Raw genomic sequence first — 16,977 nt, 5'->3', positions numbered from 1 at the left:
TATTATTTCTGGATCAAATTAGTTCACTTGTCTAGAAACCACGTACAAATTCAATTTTACTATTTTACGGGAAAATAGTTTGGTGCCCACTGTGGGGCCTAGACAGTCGTGTAATTAAATTGATCCTTGTCTTTTTTACTAACGTACTTTGATTGTTTTGTCTTAGAAAAGAAAAACCATAAGAAATGGTAGATAATGACGTTAATAACACGCACAACCCCGAGATTCAAGGAGACCAGCCTCACTTTGAGGATTCAATCAATGATACTCGTGATGAGGAGAATGATGCCACACCGGTCCATAATAGGAAGTATCCTCGACAAGTTTGGGAGGCAACTCCCGATGATGCTGATGATGAACATGTTGTTGATGCGGTAAGAGTTTTACAAGAGCAACAAGAACTCATCCTAGGTCATCTCATGCGACATGATAAGGTTATAAAGGAGTTGAAGCAAGCACTGTCGGGTGCCTCCAATAATGCAAATAGACGAGATCTAATTCCTCCCGGTGTCCCCACAAATCAAACAACGACAACAACACTCCCAGGGGTGAAATTGGCTCCGGCGAGGCTAGGGGGAGCGGATCTGGTCTCAACAACAAAAACGATCCTTTCAAGAATAAGCTTTTACAATTTATGAGGGAAGTAAACTCCCGCATGGACCAAATCCCGGGTGCGCCACCAGTATTAAAAAGCCCGGATTAAAAGAAGTATATTTGATTGCCGTACAAGTCGAGTGCTACACCAAAGTTGATCCTAAAACGGTTCAAAATGCTTGAAGTGCCAAAATATTATAGAACTTCGGATCTGCATGAGCATATTACTACATACACGATGGCAGTAAAAGGAAATAATTTAGCGCCTAACGAAATTGAATATGTGTTGCTAAAGAAATCCAGGGAAACTCTCACGAGAGGAGCTCTGACGTGGTATTCGTTATTACCCAAGCATTCTATATATTCCTTTGAAATGCTCATGGATTCCTTCATCAAGGCCCATGCCGGGGCTAGAAAAGTGCAAGCCCAAAAGGCCGATATATTCAGGATTGCACAAGGAGAGTCCGAGTTGCTACGCGAATTCATCATCCGTTTCCAGAAGGAAAGAATGTTGCTCCTGGCTGTCCCGGATGAATGGGCGACTGAAGCATTCACTAAAGGACTGAATCCGAGAAGTTCAGATGCTTCCCGGAAGTTAAAGGAAATCTTACTTGAGTTTTAGGCTACAACTTGGGCATATATCCACAACCGATACGAGTCAAAGATACGAATCGAAGATGATCAAGTTGGCTTTCCATCATCGGCCAAAGGATGAGAGAAGGATAGAGAAAAATCAAAAGATGACTATGACAGATGGGCTTTGAGGGGCCGGTTACTGCCTTACGAGCGGATTGAAGGCCGTAGCAGAAATTTCCGACCGATCGCGGTCGGAAATCTTACTTGAGTTTTAGGCTACAACTTGGGCATATGTCCACAACCGATACGAGTCAAAGATACGAATCGAAGATGATCAAGTTGGCTTTCCATCATCGGCCAAAGGATGAGAGAAGGATAGAGAAAAATCAAAAGATGACTATGACAGATGGGCTTTGAGGGGCCGGTTTCTGCCTTACGAGCGGATTGAAGGCCGTAGCAGAAATTTCCGAATAGCAGATAAGTTCACCGTTAACATAAAGACCGATCGCGGTCGGAACATAAATTACTGAAAGAGAAAGAAATGTTAAGGTCATGGGATATTTCTTACCCCAGGTTATTGAAATACAATTTGAACATTAGTATAGTGGAATTGATGTCAGGAATGAGAAACATCAAAGAGGCATGGTTCCCGAGACCAATGAGATCTGATCCCGGACAAAGGGATCCTAACTTATGGTGTGAATACCATGGGACAAACGACCACTGGATAGGGGACTAGCGATACCTTCGAGAAGAAGTGGCAACGCTATTGAAGAATGGTCACCTTAGAGAATTCTTAAGTGACCGAGCCAAAAACAACTAAGATCAGAACAGAGACAATGCGGAACCCTCGAAAGCAGGAGAAGAACACCATGCCAAACGATCAATATGATCTTCGGGGGGAATAAGATTAATGGGGTCACCTTTTCGGCAACGAAGAAGATGAAAGTTTTAATAACTCATAGTAAAAGGCTCCGGGAAGATGACATCACTTTCACAGAGGAAGATGTAGATAGATTGCTGCTTCCACACAACGATGCACTGGTAATTTTTTTAAATGCTTTAGATTTTAAGATTAAAAATGTTCTAGTGATCCAAGAATTTCAACTAATATCATACAATGGAGAGTACTGGAGCAAACCAAACTCACCGAAAGCATTATTCCAGCAACAAAGCTCCCCACTGGAATCAACCTTGCAAGCGCGACAACTCGGGGAGAGATTTTGCTGCTCACAAATGCTATAGGAGTAATGAAGACAACTCTCTTCGAAGTTGTAGACGGAGACATGGTACAATATTATCCTAGGAAGGCCATGGTTACATGAGATGAAAGCTGTAACTTCAATGTATCACCAATTGTTGAAATTTCCGACACTTGAGGGGATCAAGCAGATAAAGGGTGATCAACTGGCAGCAAGGGAGATGAATGCAATCTGGGTCTCCAGTAGCAAAGGAAAGGAGCATGTGGCATAGCAACTACAGGAACCAGTACTTGCCTCCGCATTGGAGGAAGTTAATTCGGGGGTAGAGGAATTGGAACAGTATCAAGTGCCAAGATATTTCCAAGTTCCTGAAGAGACGGAAGCAATGAAGTCCACAACAGAAGAACTAGAGTAAGTTGCGCTGTTCAAAGAATTCCTAGAAAGGAAATTCTCTTTGGGAATAGGATTGCACCCGGAGCTCGGGTCTGTTTTATTGAATTTCTTAAAATTAATGCCGATTGTTTTGCATGGTCGCACGAGGATATGACAGGTATCCCGACTGAGATAGCCGCGCACAAGTTAGCTTAGATCCCGACATACCTTTGCTAAGATAAAAGAAACGCCCTATAGCTGAAGCGAGGAATAAATTTTTCAAATAAGAGGTAACCCGCTTACTCAATATCGGTTCAATCCGAGAGGTAAGATATCTGAACTGGCTAGCTAATGTAGTAGTAGTTCTTAAGAATAGCAATAAGTTTTGCATGTGCGTAGACTATAAGGATCTTAATAAGCATGCCCAAAAGACTTGTTCCCATTTCCAAATATCGATCAAATGATTGATACCACGGTTGGACACGAATTAATAAGTTTCCTCGATGCTTATTCTGCATACAATCAAATCAATATGAACCCGAAAGATCAGGAAAAGACTTCATTTATAACAAATTTCGATATATATTGTTACAATGTGATGCCCTTCGGCCTAAAAAACTCTGGAGCCACTTATCAATGGCTCATGAATAAAATGTTCGAGAAACAAATAGGAAAGACTATGGAAGTATATATAAACGATATGCTCGTTAAGTCTTTGAATGCAGGTGATGTTAATACCCAATTTTTCCCTATGCATTTTATATATGCAAAATATTTTCAAAATAGCATATATATGCATATATAAGTATGCCCAAGTGTTTTAATATTTTTTCCTAATTTTTAAAAGATTTTTTAAATCAATTTATTGCCCATTTTAGCAGTACAAAAACTAATAGTTATTCCCAAAATCATCATTTTGGTGAATAACTTATTTTATTCTCACATTTATACTAAATTATAGCTAAGGTAATTTTTACAAATTTATTAAATATTTTAAAGCTAAATTGCAATCATATGCAATTTTAGCCTATCTTAAGATTTAATTACGTTTATAATTACAAAATTGATTCTAGTATTTTTAATTTAATATTTGTACATTATTAATTAATTTAGTACTTTTAATTTGTTTTCAGAAATCATTTTACTATTTTTATAAAAATAAAAGGAAAAAGTGGTTATTTAAATACTAGCCATATTTCATTTCAATTGTAGCCTAAAATCAGCCCCAATTAACCCCAATTTCAAATTCAAACGGGCCAGCCCAATTCCTAAAATGACCCTCCCCTAACCCGCTTATCCAACCCGCCCGGTTTCCCCTTTTGATCCAGGCCGTTGATCATTTCGATCAACGGCCAGAATTTCCCCTTTCCTTTTTAATTCCCAAACAACCCCCAACCCTATCCCATTTTTCACCAACCACCGCCTCTGAATCCTCTTATCTCTCAAACTCTCTCGAAAGTTCTTGAAACCCTAATCATCTCCTACTATCTTCTACCTTCAGCTCACCGGAATCCATGGCCTCTCATGCCATGGATGGCTTAAACTCATCTCCCTCTGCTCTTAAACACTTGGTGTTCGAAGTTTCGAGGTCTGACCTCAATGGTTTCTGTTCAGATCCTCTCCGATTCGATGTTTTATGGCCTCTCCGGCCTTGCTCTGGCATATCCAAGCATTATGAGCCTATTTCTGACTTATCCGACTCAGATCGGACCTTTTCCAAGCCTTTCTCGCTTTAGGGTTCCTCTGAAACCCTAGCTATTCGAGGTTTTCTCTGATCGTTTTCTTAAATCTGTTCTATATCTGTGCTCTACTTGAGTTTTTAAATGTTTTCCTAATTTTTCTTTCAGAAATCACTTCGTTTCGATTTAGGGTTTTTCTGAAAAGCTTAAAATGTTTCTCTGACTTTTCTTCTTCTTTTCTTTGTGTGTATTTGTCTATGCTATGTTCTGATGTTTTCTTTTCTACCATGCATGTTCTTCTATTGTGTTCTTATGTTTTCCTTTATCATGCATGTTCTTCTGTGCTTTGTTTTTCTACTGTGTTTTGTACCATGCTCGCATGTTTGTCTTGCTGTATCTTCCTATATGATCTTTTACTATGCTTTTCCGATATTTTTGTGTTCTTCTATTGTATGTATTTCCTACTAAGTTCTTAAGTTTTGTTTGCCTTCTACTGAACTCTGTTTAAGTCCCTTCTAAAAGGTTTTCTTAAACACGTTTCTTTTATTGTCGTGACTATTCTCTCATTATGCTCCTCCACTCTGTCTACTTCGAATATTATTTGTATTTGCTTGTCTTCTCATGAGATTCTGAAAGGAAATCTCCGAGCCTGTTGCCTCCTCATCTCTGTATTTGACTCGAGTCGGAAACCCTAGAATTTGGAGGTTTCCTCCGAGTTTGGTCATATGATCAAACTAGGGTTCTATTTGAGGACCCTTGGCTCTTTCAGACTTATTTCTGGGTCTATAAACTAAGTGTGAACTTCTTTTGTTTGCACACAATTCTGATTCTCCTACACTAGACTCTTCTGAATAGCATGACAAATTTCTTCATGTTTAACGTGTCTGTATGCTTTTATATATGAGGAATCTTTCTTTAGAATGGTTTTCCAACTTGTGATTGATTCAGAATTCCTTTTAATAAGTCTAATTGATTGGCACTGATTTTCCTTAAGTTGAAATCTTTCCCATCTTTCTGACTTGGTTCATTCATACGAAATCTTCAATTTTCGATTTTCTTGGCTATTAACTGATTTCCTTTCCTTATTTGTACAAACCGTTTGTTGTCAAGCCCTTGTACTTAAATAGACCATTATTTATTTACTCCTTTTATGCTGATTTGAAAAAGTGTTTGATGAATCCATTCCCTTAATTAGTTTTGCCCGTTTGAAATCAGAATCCCTTAATTAGGGGGAAACCTTGTGTAATTGATTTTCAAACTATTTTCTTACCTATTTCTCCTTGCTTTCTACACTATAAAAGGGCACGACCCTTCTGCACTTTAACAGATCTTCAGTTCAACACTTTTACACTTCATACTTTACCCTTACACGATTCTTTTCTAAGATCATAACATTATGACTTCCTGTTTGCACTTTGGCTTTGCAAGACTACTGATTTCTTTCACTTGTTTCTTTTAGACTGGTATGCTCTAGTTTTAGCTTCAGCATCATCCCAATGTGTTCACTTATAGCCTTTACATCCTTGTCTACTTTACTGTCTATATAGAGTTGAATGTTTAATTAGCATGTTAATTTCTTTTACTTGTTTCTGCTATGATTCCCTGTACCCATATTCCCCTCTATGTGATTTGAGTTGCAGTTCATGACATGACAATATGCAAGTTATTGTTCATGTCTGGACTTGATCCCTTATAGGATTCTGACTCCCAAAACAATGTGTTCTAACAGGCTTGTGGGGTGTGCCAGTACTTCCCATTGCTAGGTATGCCCACTAGCATGTCCCTATTTCTCTACCACTTCCCCTTTCCCCTTTTTCAAACACTGCACTTACACTTACTCTTAGCTTCTAAGCTCTTTCCCCCTTCTGTAAGCCTTGCCTTGGGACCTTGAGTTCCCTCTGAACTTGGATACTTGAGGGTTGGCCCTTCCACACTGTATTATGTTCTTAATCCTGTATGTGTTTGGGTGTGAGCACTGCCTAGAGTGCATTTGAGGCTTTTAGGGAACTCTGACACATCCAAATAAGAGAAAGGCTTGGGATTCTGGTCTTTGGAGTTGGTTCATCTCATATTTCAGACCTAGAGTCTGAATTAGGCTCCCCTTGGTTGTACTTTAATTTCTGATGTAATTTTGCTTTTCTTATTCATTCTGGGCTGTAATAATTTGTAATAACTATTGGGGATGTTAGTGAAAAAGGGAGGGTCAATCGTGCATGCAAAGGGTAGATACCGTGTTATAGGGGATTACTATACTTCTGCATTCACGTATCCTGTTTTCAGCTTTTGCACTTCTGCATTTCATATAGATACCATGTCTATAAGTTTTTTGGACTTCTGCATTTCATATAGATACCATGTCTATAAGTTTCTGCACTTGTGCATTACATAGAGACCATGTCTATAGGTTTCTGCACTTCTGCATTATATAGAGACCATGTCTATAGGTTTCTACACTTCGGCATTATCATATAGATAATATGCCTATAGGACTTCCTGCATTTTGCACCTGCATCTGTCACTAGGCAAATGAGTTTATAGGCTTAAACAATCGACTGCATATAGATGACCTGCCTATAGGATTCATGTATGCCAATGACAGCGTTTTAAATTAACAACGCTTAGAAAACATGCCTATAAGAACTATCTATCAAATCTAAATTGCCTCGCTCGTTTTAAGTTTAATCTGCAGAACTTGGTAAACAACTGGAAACCTTCTTGTAATCAGTTTGTTGCTTTTTTCTGAAACCAATAGATATCATGCCTCTAGGTTTCGCCCAACACCTAGGCAAGCTTTAGGGTAAAAGCTATAACTGCGCTAGTCTTTGATAATTACAACCAGCGGGCAGGTCTAATTCGGACTTCTTATCTGAAAATATGTGATAAATTAGCCTGTTTTAACCTTTTAAGTTTAATCAAACCATAATCAGTACGTGTAAGACATGTTAAAACTATATGCTCTATTTGGTTTAAGGAGGTTTACTTGAGCGGTATATGTTTACATGCTTTCCCAATACTTGCTATATATGTTTTGATTGTCGCATTAGAATTTTGTCCTTTAAAACTGCAAAACCTCATACCCTTCCCTTTTAGGATTAGTAGTCCCAAGTACCTCCGGGACTGATAGGAATGGGGCGAGTAATAGCATGCAATAAGTAATGAAACCATTCTGCGCTTTAATACCTTAACGGGGTGGGAAAGGGTAGATATGGATATGATGACCACACGATAACATCTCGTGTAGCCCCTCTTTGAGGAGTGATTACCGGATGTTGTGTGGGGTGATCCATATTATTTGTAAACCTAGGACCCCCCTCTGCCTTTACTTGTTTATTTTTTCAGAATTTTCAAATTGTTTTCCTAAAAAATTTAGCTTCCTTTTGATTTCTTTAAACTTTAATCTATTTGCAACCATTACGTGAAAACCCCTTATATTTAAAACTTCTATTTGCCTACTTGTTACTTAAAGTCACAATTGTAGCATGGACGGGAACCACACTAATGGATCCTGAGGGGTGCCTAACACCTTCCCCTCGGGATAATTTTTAGCCCTCACCCAATCTCTGGTTTTCTAGATCAATTCCTTCCTAGTGTCCTAATGCACTTTAATCATTAGGTGGCGACTCTCCAATTCAAACCCAATTCCCAAAGGGGAACGAGTTGTCCTCCCAAATGTCCTAAACCTAATTTCGCGAGAAAAATGGGGCGCGACAGCATGACGACTCTGCTGGGGAAGTACTTTTAGGCTTTTACCATTTCAAGTTATTACTGTGACATTACATTTCTTCTGTGCTTTATTTGTTTAATACCTTTAAGCATTTAATTCCCTCTTTTACTACAAAAACTAACTTGTCTCTTGTTTCTTTCCTTTGTTTCTTTTACTGCTTTCCTTTACTGCACTCCTTTATTTCTATTTTAAATTATTGTAATTATTACTTTATGAACGTGAAAATACGTGAAAACTTATTTTAATTATTACATAAACATGTTTTTAATATCATATTCCACTCGTTCCAAACAAATATCATAGTAACGCTTATAATGAGTGGTTTCGCTCTTCCGATATTATCACCCTTTAAATCCGGAAAAGGCTTATTTGCGGTAAAATCAGTCGATCAACGGTGTAGTCGACGGTTCCGTGCCTTTCCCTCTTGAGTTGTCCGCTCAAGGGTACCAGTCTAATACCCCATAGAAACCTTACTCTGTTTAATTGTGCATGCATCATGGTCAAACTTAGCCGAGTCAGTTATGTTGTCCGCATAATGACTCTTTAAGACAGCCTCCTCCAAAGTCTACTGGGTTTTCCAAAAACCCAAACGGACACTACCACATTATGTGCATTTATTTGGAGAATTAAATGCTTTTATGCCAATTATTGGTATTTAATAGTCGAGTCTGGTGGGGGTAAGGGCCTAACCCTTTTTTGTCTTGCAGAAACATGAGGCACGAAGTCCCCAGATTCGACATGGTCACAAACATCTACCCAAGATTGCTAAGCTGGTGGGAGGATCTTCATTCCAGTGATCAGACTCTTGTCCGAAAATACCTAGGAAATCTACCTTCTCTCCTGAAGGTCCAACCCAACAACAAAATCATAGAAGCTGCTACTCTGTTCTGGGATTGTGATAGGTCTGTGTTTTGCTTCGGAGAGATTGAGATGACACCTCTGCTAGAGGAAATAGAAGGATTGACTGGTATACCATAGGAGACTCCGGGTTTGTTAATACCGGAAAATCTCAAGGGTAGAGGTTTCCTCAAAATGATGGGCCTAAAGAAGAATCCAGACTTGACATGTTTGAAGAAGTCTTACATTCCCTTTGATTATTTGTACGAAAGGTACGATCACAGCAAATCCTACCGTACTTATCCGGATGAATTTGCCCTTACATCGTTGGGGCATATTCACCGAAGGGTCTTTATCTTCATGTTTTATTTCTTGGGGATGATAGTGTTTCCAATGAAGAAAGTAAGGATCCACACCAGGCTAGCCATGGTCACCAAAACTTTGATGGAGGGAATTGGGGGACAACCATTTAGCATAGTGCCCATGATCATCGCAGAGATATACAGAGCCCTGGAAAAGTGTCAACAAGGAGCCCCACACATCGAGGGCTGCAACTTGCTACTCCAACTCTGGCTCATGGAGCATCTCCAAAGGAGTGAGTATCGGCAAGAGATTCAGCGTAGAGACTGGGATGATCATATAGCCTTTTATCAACCAAGGCAAATGAACTACATGCCCAACATGTTTGCTCAGCCAGAAGATGCCAAGGGATGGGTGAAGCTGTTTGAAAATCTGACTGAGGATCAAATACAATGGATGTTCGAGTGGTTCCCTACTGAAGAGTTCATCGCCCGATCCAGGGACGCATAATTTCTGATACTGATCGGTTTGACAGGAACCTACCCTTATGTCCCTCTCCGGGTTATAAGACAGGCTGGTAGGAAATATGTTATACCTAGGGTCGATAAGATGAGTCACTTCCGAGCCGACTTCCAAGCTGATGACAGTCCTTATAAGTGTCAAGCTCAGCATATGTGGCATTACAAGATCATCATGGGGAGAAATACTATTTAGCCAGACAGATACCATGCTGGCTGCACCCCATACTATTCAGGATGGCTGGAGGACAATCATAATGGTCTGGGCCAACCTGGGTTTGTTCGAGGTCACAGAATCATTGATGAAGGGGCTGAAGCACAGGTCAAATATAACCAACTGCGCAAAAGGATTCGGGAATGTGAAAGCGAGCACTGTGAGATTCAAGAAGCCCACCAAAAACTGATTGAAGAGTGGAAAGACATGGCTGTCAGTGTCAACAAGTGATTACGATATCTGGAACGAGGTTTAGTGGAGCTGGAAAGGAAGTTTCTCAAGAGGATCGAGGACTGCCAGAATGCTGAAGGAAACGAGGGTGGACACCTGGCCAGAGCCGACCTGCTGCTGGGACTTTACGAGCTGGTGAAGCTGTTCGATGGAGCCAAAGATGCCGAGTCTGGGGAAGGTCCTTCTGGGACTAAATAGATAGGAATTTACCTTTTCGTTTTATGAATGTAATAAGGCCAATAGCCATTAGTGACATTTTTATCTTCTATTATTTAGTGTCGTTTTGGGATTCGTCTTATTTTTATCAATAAAATGAGGCATTTAGCTTTATAAGTTCTCCAAATCAACTTGTCGCTAGGCCTACCTCGGGCACAACGAGGCTCCCAAATTAGGACACGACTTACATTCTTGCACTACGTGTTTAAATATTGCAACATTTCTTTTCATAATCCTCACTGACTTATTGCCTTTTTTTATTTTTATTTATTCCCCTCTCCAAGGTTAGTTCGTGCACTCTGGAATCATCATCATATTCCACAAGATCCAAGGACCCTCCACCCACTCCTCCTCCTAGCCCCGTCAGAAACAGGAACAAAGGAAAGATGGAAGATTTGAACAACACCAGAAAGGAAAACTCAACTGAACGGGTAGAGGTCACTCATGGTACTCTGGTTCCTAAGGAAAGTGCATCCCAGCTTGAACAAAAACTGCTGAAATTCCAAGAAGAACTTGATCAGGTCCGGAACTTGGCGAGCTTATCATTTTCCCTCACCACCCCAGATGTCAATTTTCCTAACTCTCAGAACCCTACACCTCCACAAAACATCCCAAAACCACAAAACCATCCCGCTCCTCACCACCACTACAACACCTGTCATACTTCCAACAATACTCCACTGCTCATCCCAGAATCAGTGAACTCCACAAATGACCATTTCCACACTCATAACACCCCCATCTACATGGAAACCATGCCGCACTCCACCCAACCCATTTCAAGCACACCCGAGTCTGATGATAAAGACTCACTCATCAGGAGTCTGGCTGAAGAGCTTAAGAAGTTGACTAGCCGAATTCAGGACGTCGAAGGAAGCAAAGGAATTTGAGGGGCTAAACTATGAAGATCTCTGCATACAACCCGATGTTGAACTGCCCGAGGGGTACAAACCTCCGAAGTTCGAGATGTTTGATGGTACAGGAGATCCGAGAGTTCATTTGAGAATATACTACAACAAGCTGGTCGGAGTAGGAAAGGACGAAATGATCCACATGAAACTCTTCATGAGGAGTCTGAAGGGAGATGCTCTGTCTTGGTACATTAGCCAAGATCCGAAGAAGTGGTCGAACTAGGTAAGCATGGCGTCTGATTTCATGGACATATTTAGGTTCAACACAGAAAATGCGCCAGATGTGTTCTACATCCAGAACCTAAAGAAGAAACCCACGGAAATATTCCGCGAGTATGCCACTCACTAGAGGTCAGAAGCTGCCAAAGTTAGGCCTGCTCTAGAGGAAGAACAAATGAACAGGTTTTTCGTCCGAGCTCAAGACCCCCAGTACTATGAAAGGTTGATGCTGATTGAAAGCCAGAAATTTTCCGATATCATCAAGCTAGGTGAGAGGATCGAGGAAGTCATCAAAAGTGGTATGGTCACAAACTTTGAGGCTTTGCAGGCTACTAACAAGGCTCTATGGTCTGGTGGCACAACCAAGAAAAGGGACGTGAGCGCCGTGATGGTTGCACAGAGAACCAAGTCCCCTATCAAATACCAAACCTACCCGATGCCTCCACTCACATATCAACCTACCCCAAATTACCAAGCACCCTCACCCTCTTACCAAACTCCACCACCTACTTACCAATCACCTCCACCTCCCACATGTCAGCCTACTTCACCCAGATATTCCCAACCCGCACATGTCTACCAAGCCTACAATACTTAACCCTCTCACTATCAATCACCTCCCACTCGCCAAAACTTTCCTAGACCCCGACCAAATTTCGACCGCAGACCTCCCAAACAATATACCTCCATTGCCGAACCAATTGACCAACTGTATGAAAGGCTTAAAGCTGCTGGTTATGTCACCCCCATCCCCGCTATAACTCCTGAAAACCCTTCCCAATGGGTCAATCCTAATAAATCCTGTGCATACCATTCTGGCATGAAAGGGCATACCATAGATGAATGCCGCTCTCTAAAAGATAAAATCCAAGCACTGATCTATAATAAGATTATTATGGCAAAGGAGCCCGCTCCGAATGTCCGCAATAACAATCTACCAGACCACACAGGTGGAGGCGTTCACATGATAGAAATAGAGGATGACTGGGACCCTAAGGGGTCAATAGATTTGATCACAGAAGGCGACGATCCAAAGAAACCAACAGTCACCCTTAATCCGATTGTAGTCTAGATTCAACCTTCTGGGGACGCTGAGGTGAACATGTCCATACCACTTGAGTTTGAAACACCATCCTCTGCAAAAATGCCAGCACCGATCGAGGTCAAGTTTGGGTCCCCGGCAAATGTACCTGAACTATTTGAAGTTGAGTTCTTGTCTTCCAAAATACAGGCTCCGTTCGGAGTAAAGATGCCCATTCTAGTAGCAATGTCGGCTATAATGACGTTCCATACAAATGCCATACCTTGGGGACTATACAGCCGAGGAAAGAAGGAAAGGGAAAGCCAAATCTGGAGAAGCAGTCGCGGCATAGGGTATGACAAGAACCGGTAGAGTATACACCCCGAAACATTTGGATAAATCAAGCAAGCAGGCCTCTGGACGGCCAACCATCACTGAAGCTGGGCCTGATGATATCTGGAGAAAAATACAAGCAAAGGAGTACTCAGTCATCGATCAGTTGAACAAAACACCGGCACAGATCTCTATCCTAGCTTTGCTGCAAAGCTCCGATGCACATAGGAATGCCTTGTTGAAGGTGCTGAGTGAGGCATATATACCGAGCAACATCACTGGAGGTGAAATGACAAACATGGTAGGATAGGTATTGGAGAGCCACAAGATCACTTTTCATGAAGATGAGTTGCCACCAGAAGGGTTGAGTCACAATAAGGCGCTGCACATTACTGTGCAATGCGAGGATTATTTCATCACCAGAATCTTGATTGACAGTGGGTCCAGCCTCAATATTTGTCCGTTGGTAACACTCAGAACATTGGGAAAGAGTCTGCATGAGATCAAGGATGGGGCCATCAACGTCAAAGCTTTCGACGGTTCCCAAAAGTCCACTATTGGGGAAATTAGCTTGTGTTTGCAGATGGGGCCTACTTGGTTTGATGTTGAATTTCAAGTAATAGATGTGCCGGCATCTTACAACTTGTTGTTGGGACGACCGTGGATTCATGCCGCTGGGGCCGTAGCGTCAACACTGCATCAGGTGGTGAAATTTGAGTGGAACCACCAAGAGGTGATCATTCACAGCAACGGTAGCAATCCCATATATAGTTGCCAAACCATCCCAGCGATTGAAGGAAGGAGAAAGATAGGCGGGGAAACCTATCACCATATCGAGCAAGTCAACGTCGTTGACAAAGACAAATGGTGGGACAACAAAATTGAAAGCATATTGAACTGGAGCGGATATGAGCCTGGCAAAGGACTTGGCAAAAACCTCCAAGGAATCGCCAAGCTGATCAAACTGAAGAAATATGGCACCACTTTTGGTTTGGGATACGAGTATACTTGGAAGGAATTCAACAACTGGTCGCCACCATGACGCGGCCCTTACTACCCACTGGAGCAGCCGATACCCCATTTAGAACAGACTTTCCAGCCAGCCGATGTTATATATGGGTCGGAAGAAGAGGAAGAACTGGCAGCAATGAGGAATTTATTTGTGGAAGATGATGATATGGATTGCTGTGTCATTTTCAAGGAGGAGGGGGAGGAAGGCCCTTCTATACAAGCCGTAAGCCGAGGAGCATGCCTCAACAATTGGACCATCAGAACCACCAGAGCCCAGAAAGCCTCGGGGTAGAAAGGCTGAACAAAGCATCATGCACTATCTTTCATTTTTACTAGTTGATTTTCCTTTCGCATTTTTGAATTTTTGCAATAAGATCTTCAATATTCAAAACAGCTATGGAATTTAGCAAAACATTTCAATTTTCCCTATAAATCTTACTCTTATTATTTTTCTCTCATTACTTTACTCATACAGCATTACTATTACTTATCTTGATGAACCAATGACTGTGACATGCAACGAGACAACGCAACAAACGGACATAGATTCAGAGGAAGATAACATAGCAGAAGAGATTGTTAAAGAGGTTGAAAATTTTGAGAACAGACCTAAGTCCAACCTGGATGAGACCGAGATTATTAACCTGGGAGATACAGAGAATGTCAAAGAAATGAGAACCAGTGTCCACTTATCGCCATCAGAAAAGAAGGAATACACAGAATTTCTAAGGGAATATGAAGACATATTCACTTGGTCGTATGATGACATGACTGGTCTAAGTACATCTATTGTGGATCACAAACTGCCAACTGATCCGACATGTCCACCGGTAAAGCAGAAGCTCAGAAAGTTCAAGCCTGACATGACTTTGAAAATCAAGGAAGAAGTCACTAACCAAGTCAAAGCTAAGGTTCTCAGGGTAGTAGAATATCTGACATGGTTAGCCAACATCGTGCCAGTGCCGAAGAAGGACGGGAAGGTCAGAGTTTGTGTCGACTACCGGGATCTCAATCGGGCCAGTCCAAAAGACGACTTCCTCTTGCCAAACATACACATCCTGATTGACAATTGTGCCAAGCATGAGTTGTAGTCATTCGTGGATTGTTTTGCTGGGTATCATCAGATCTGGATAGATGAAGAAGACGCTGAGAAAACGGATTTCATTACACCGTAGGGAATGTGCTATTACAAGATAATGTCGTTCGGGTTAAAGAATGCTGGGGCCACCTACATGAGGGCCATGACTACCATTTTCCATGATATGATACATAAAGAGATCGAAGTGTATGTAGATGATGTAATCATCAAATCCAAGAAAGCCACTAATCACATGGAAGATTTGAGGAGGTTCTTCAATAGACTGATAAGGTACAACTTGAAGTTGAATCCCTCGAAATGTGCATTTGGGGTTCCTCGCGAAAAACTACTTGGGTTCATTGTGAGTCGCCGAGGAATAGAACTAGATCCATCAAAGGTCAAAGCTATTCAAGAATTTCCATCGCCAAAGAACAAGAAAGAAGTAATGAGTTTCTTGGGGAGACTCAACTACATCAGCCGGTTCATAGCTCAATCTATTGTCATTTGTGAGCCAATCTTTAAGATGTTGAAGAAGGACACCGCTACTAAATGGACTGATGACTGCCAGAGGGCCTTCGACAGAATCAAGAAGTACCTGTCAACACCACCAGTTTTGGTCCCGCCCGAGCCGGGTAAACCTCTATTACTCTACCTTGTAGTGATAGATGAAGCGTTCGGTTATGTTCTTGGGCAACATGATGAAACGGAGAGGAAGCAGCAGGCCATCTACTATCTTAGCAAGAAGTTCACCCCTTACGAGGCCCGGTATTCTCTGTTAGAATGCACCTGTTGTGCTCTGACTTGGGTAGCTCAGAAGTTGAGGCACTATTTCTGTGCCTATACCACGTATCTCATATCAAGGATGGATCCGTTGAAGTACATATTTTAGAAGCCCATGCCCACTGGCAAGCTAGCCAAGTGGCAAATCCTGCTAAGTGAATTCGACATTGTCTACATAACTCAGAAAGCAATCAAAGGACAGGCTTTGGCAGATCATCTTGCCGAGAATCCTATGGACGGAGAATATGAATCCTTAATGACGTATTTTCCTGATGAAGAGATATCATTAATAGGAGAAGACATTGGAGAATCCTATGACGGTTGGAGAATGTTTTTCGATAGAGTAGCGAATTTCAAAGGAGTTGGCATAGGAGCAGCCCTAGTGTCAGAAACCGGTCAGCATTATCCAGTGTCTGCCAAACTTAGATTCCCTTGCACCAACAACATGGCTGAGTACGAGGCCTGCATCTTGGGACTCAAGATGGCCATTGACATAAACATTCAAGAGTTGCTACTGATCGGGGATCAGACTTGCTTATACATCAGGTCCGAGAGGAATAGGCTCCAAGATACTCCCTTATCTGCATCACGTACAAGAGTTGAGAAAGAGGTTCACAAAGACAGAGTTCCAACATGTTCCCAGAGTCCAAAATGAGTTTGCCGATGCATTGGCTACCCTATTATCCATGATACAACATCCAAATAAGAATTTCATTAACCCTATTCCAGTAAAGATCTACGATCAGCCAACTTACTATGCTCACGTCGAGAAAGAAGTGGATGGAAAACCTTGGTTTCATGATATCAAGGAATACTTGGCGAAAGGAGAATACCTAGAGCTCGCAAATGCTATTTAGAAGTGCATGCTTCGGAGGTTATCCAATAATTTCTTTCACAGCGGAGGAATCCTATACAGGAGGACTCCTAATTTGGGATTACTAAGGTGTGTCGACGCAAATGAAGCATCAATTACTAGAAGAAATCCATGCTGGGACCTGCGGGCCACATATGAATGGCTTTGTCTTAGCCAAGAAGATACTCCGAGCTGGTTATTTTTGGATGACTATGGAAACGGACTGCATCCAGTATGTCCAGAAGTGCCACCGCTGTCAGATACATGCAGATATGATAAAGGTGCCTCCAAATGAGCTTAATGCAACA

General features: G+C 41.5%; 1 protein-coding gene across 1 annotated transcript; it reads left to right on the top strand.

The window, feature by feature from the left end:
- The first annotated feature begins 185 nt into the window (after positions 1-185).
- Positions 186-16,673, top strand: LOC138870684 (uncharacterized). The gene is made up of 3 exons (XM_070148512.1): positions 186-374; positions 16,001-16,227; positions 16,346-16,673. Exons 1-3 carry the CDS (start codon positions 186-188, stop codon positions 16,671-16,673), a joined length of 744 nt encoding a protein of 247 aa, XP_070004613.1.
- The last annotated feature ends 304 nt before the right edge of the window (positions 16,674-16,977 follow it).

This window comes from Nicotiana sylvestris, chromosome 1 (genome assembly GCF_000393655.2).
Source record: "Nicotiana sylvestris chromosome 1, ASM39365v2, whole genome shotgun sequence".
NCBI classification, from domain to species: Eukaryota; Viridiplantae; Streptophyta; class Magnoliopsida; order Solanales; family Solanaceae; genus Nicotiana; species Nicotiana sylvestris.
This window is presented reverse-complemented; position numbering and strand designations above follow the sequence as displayed.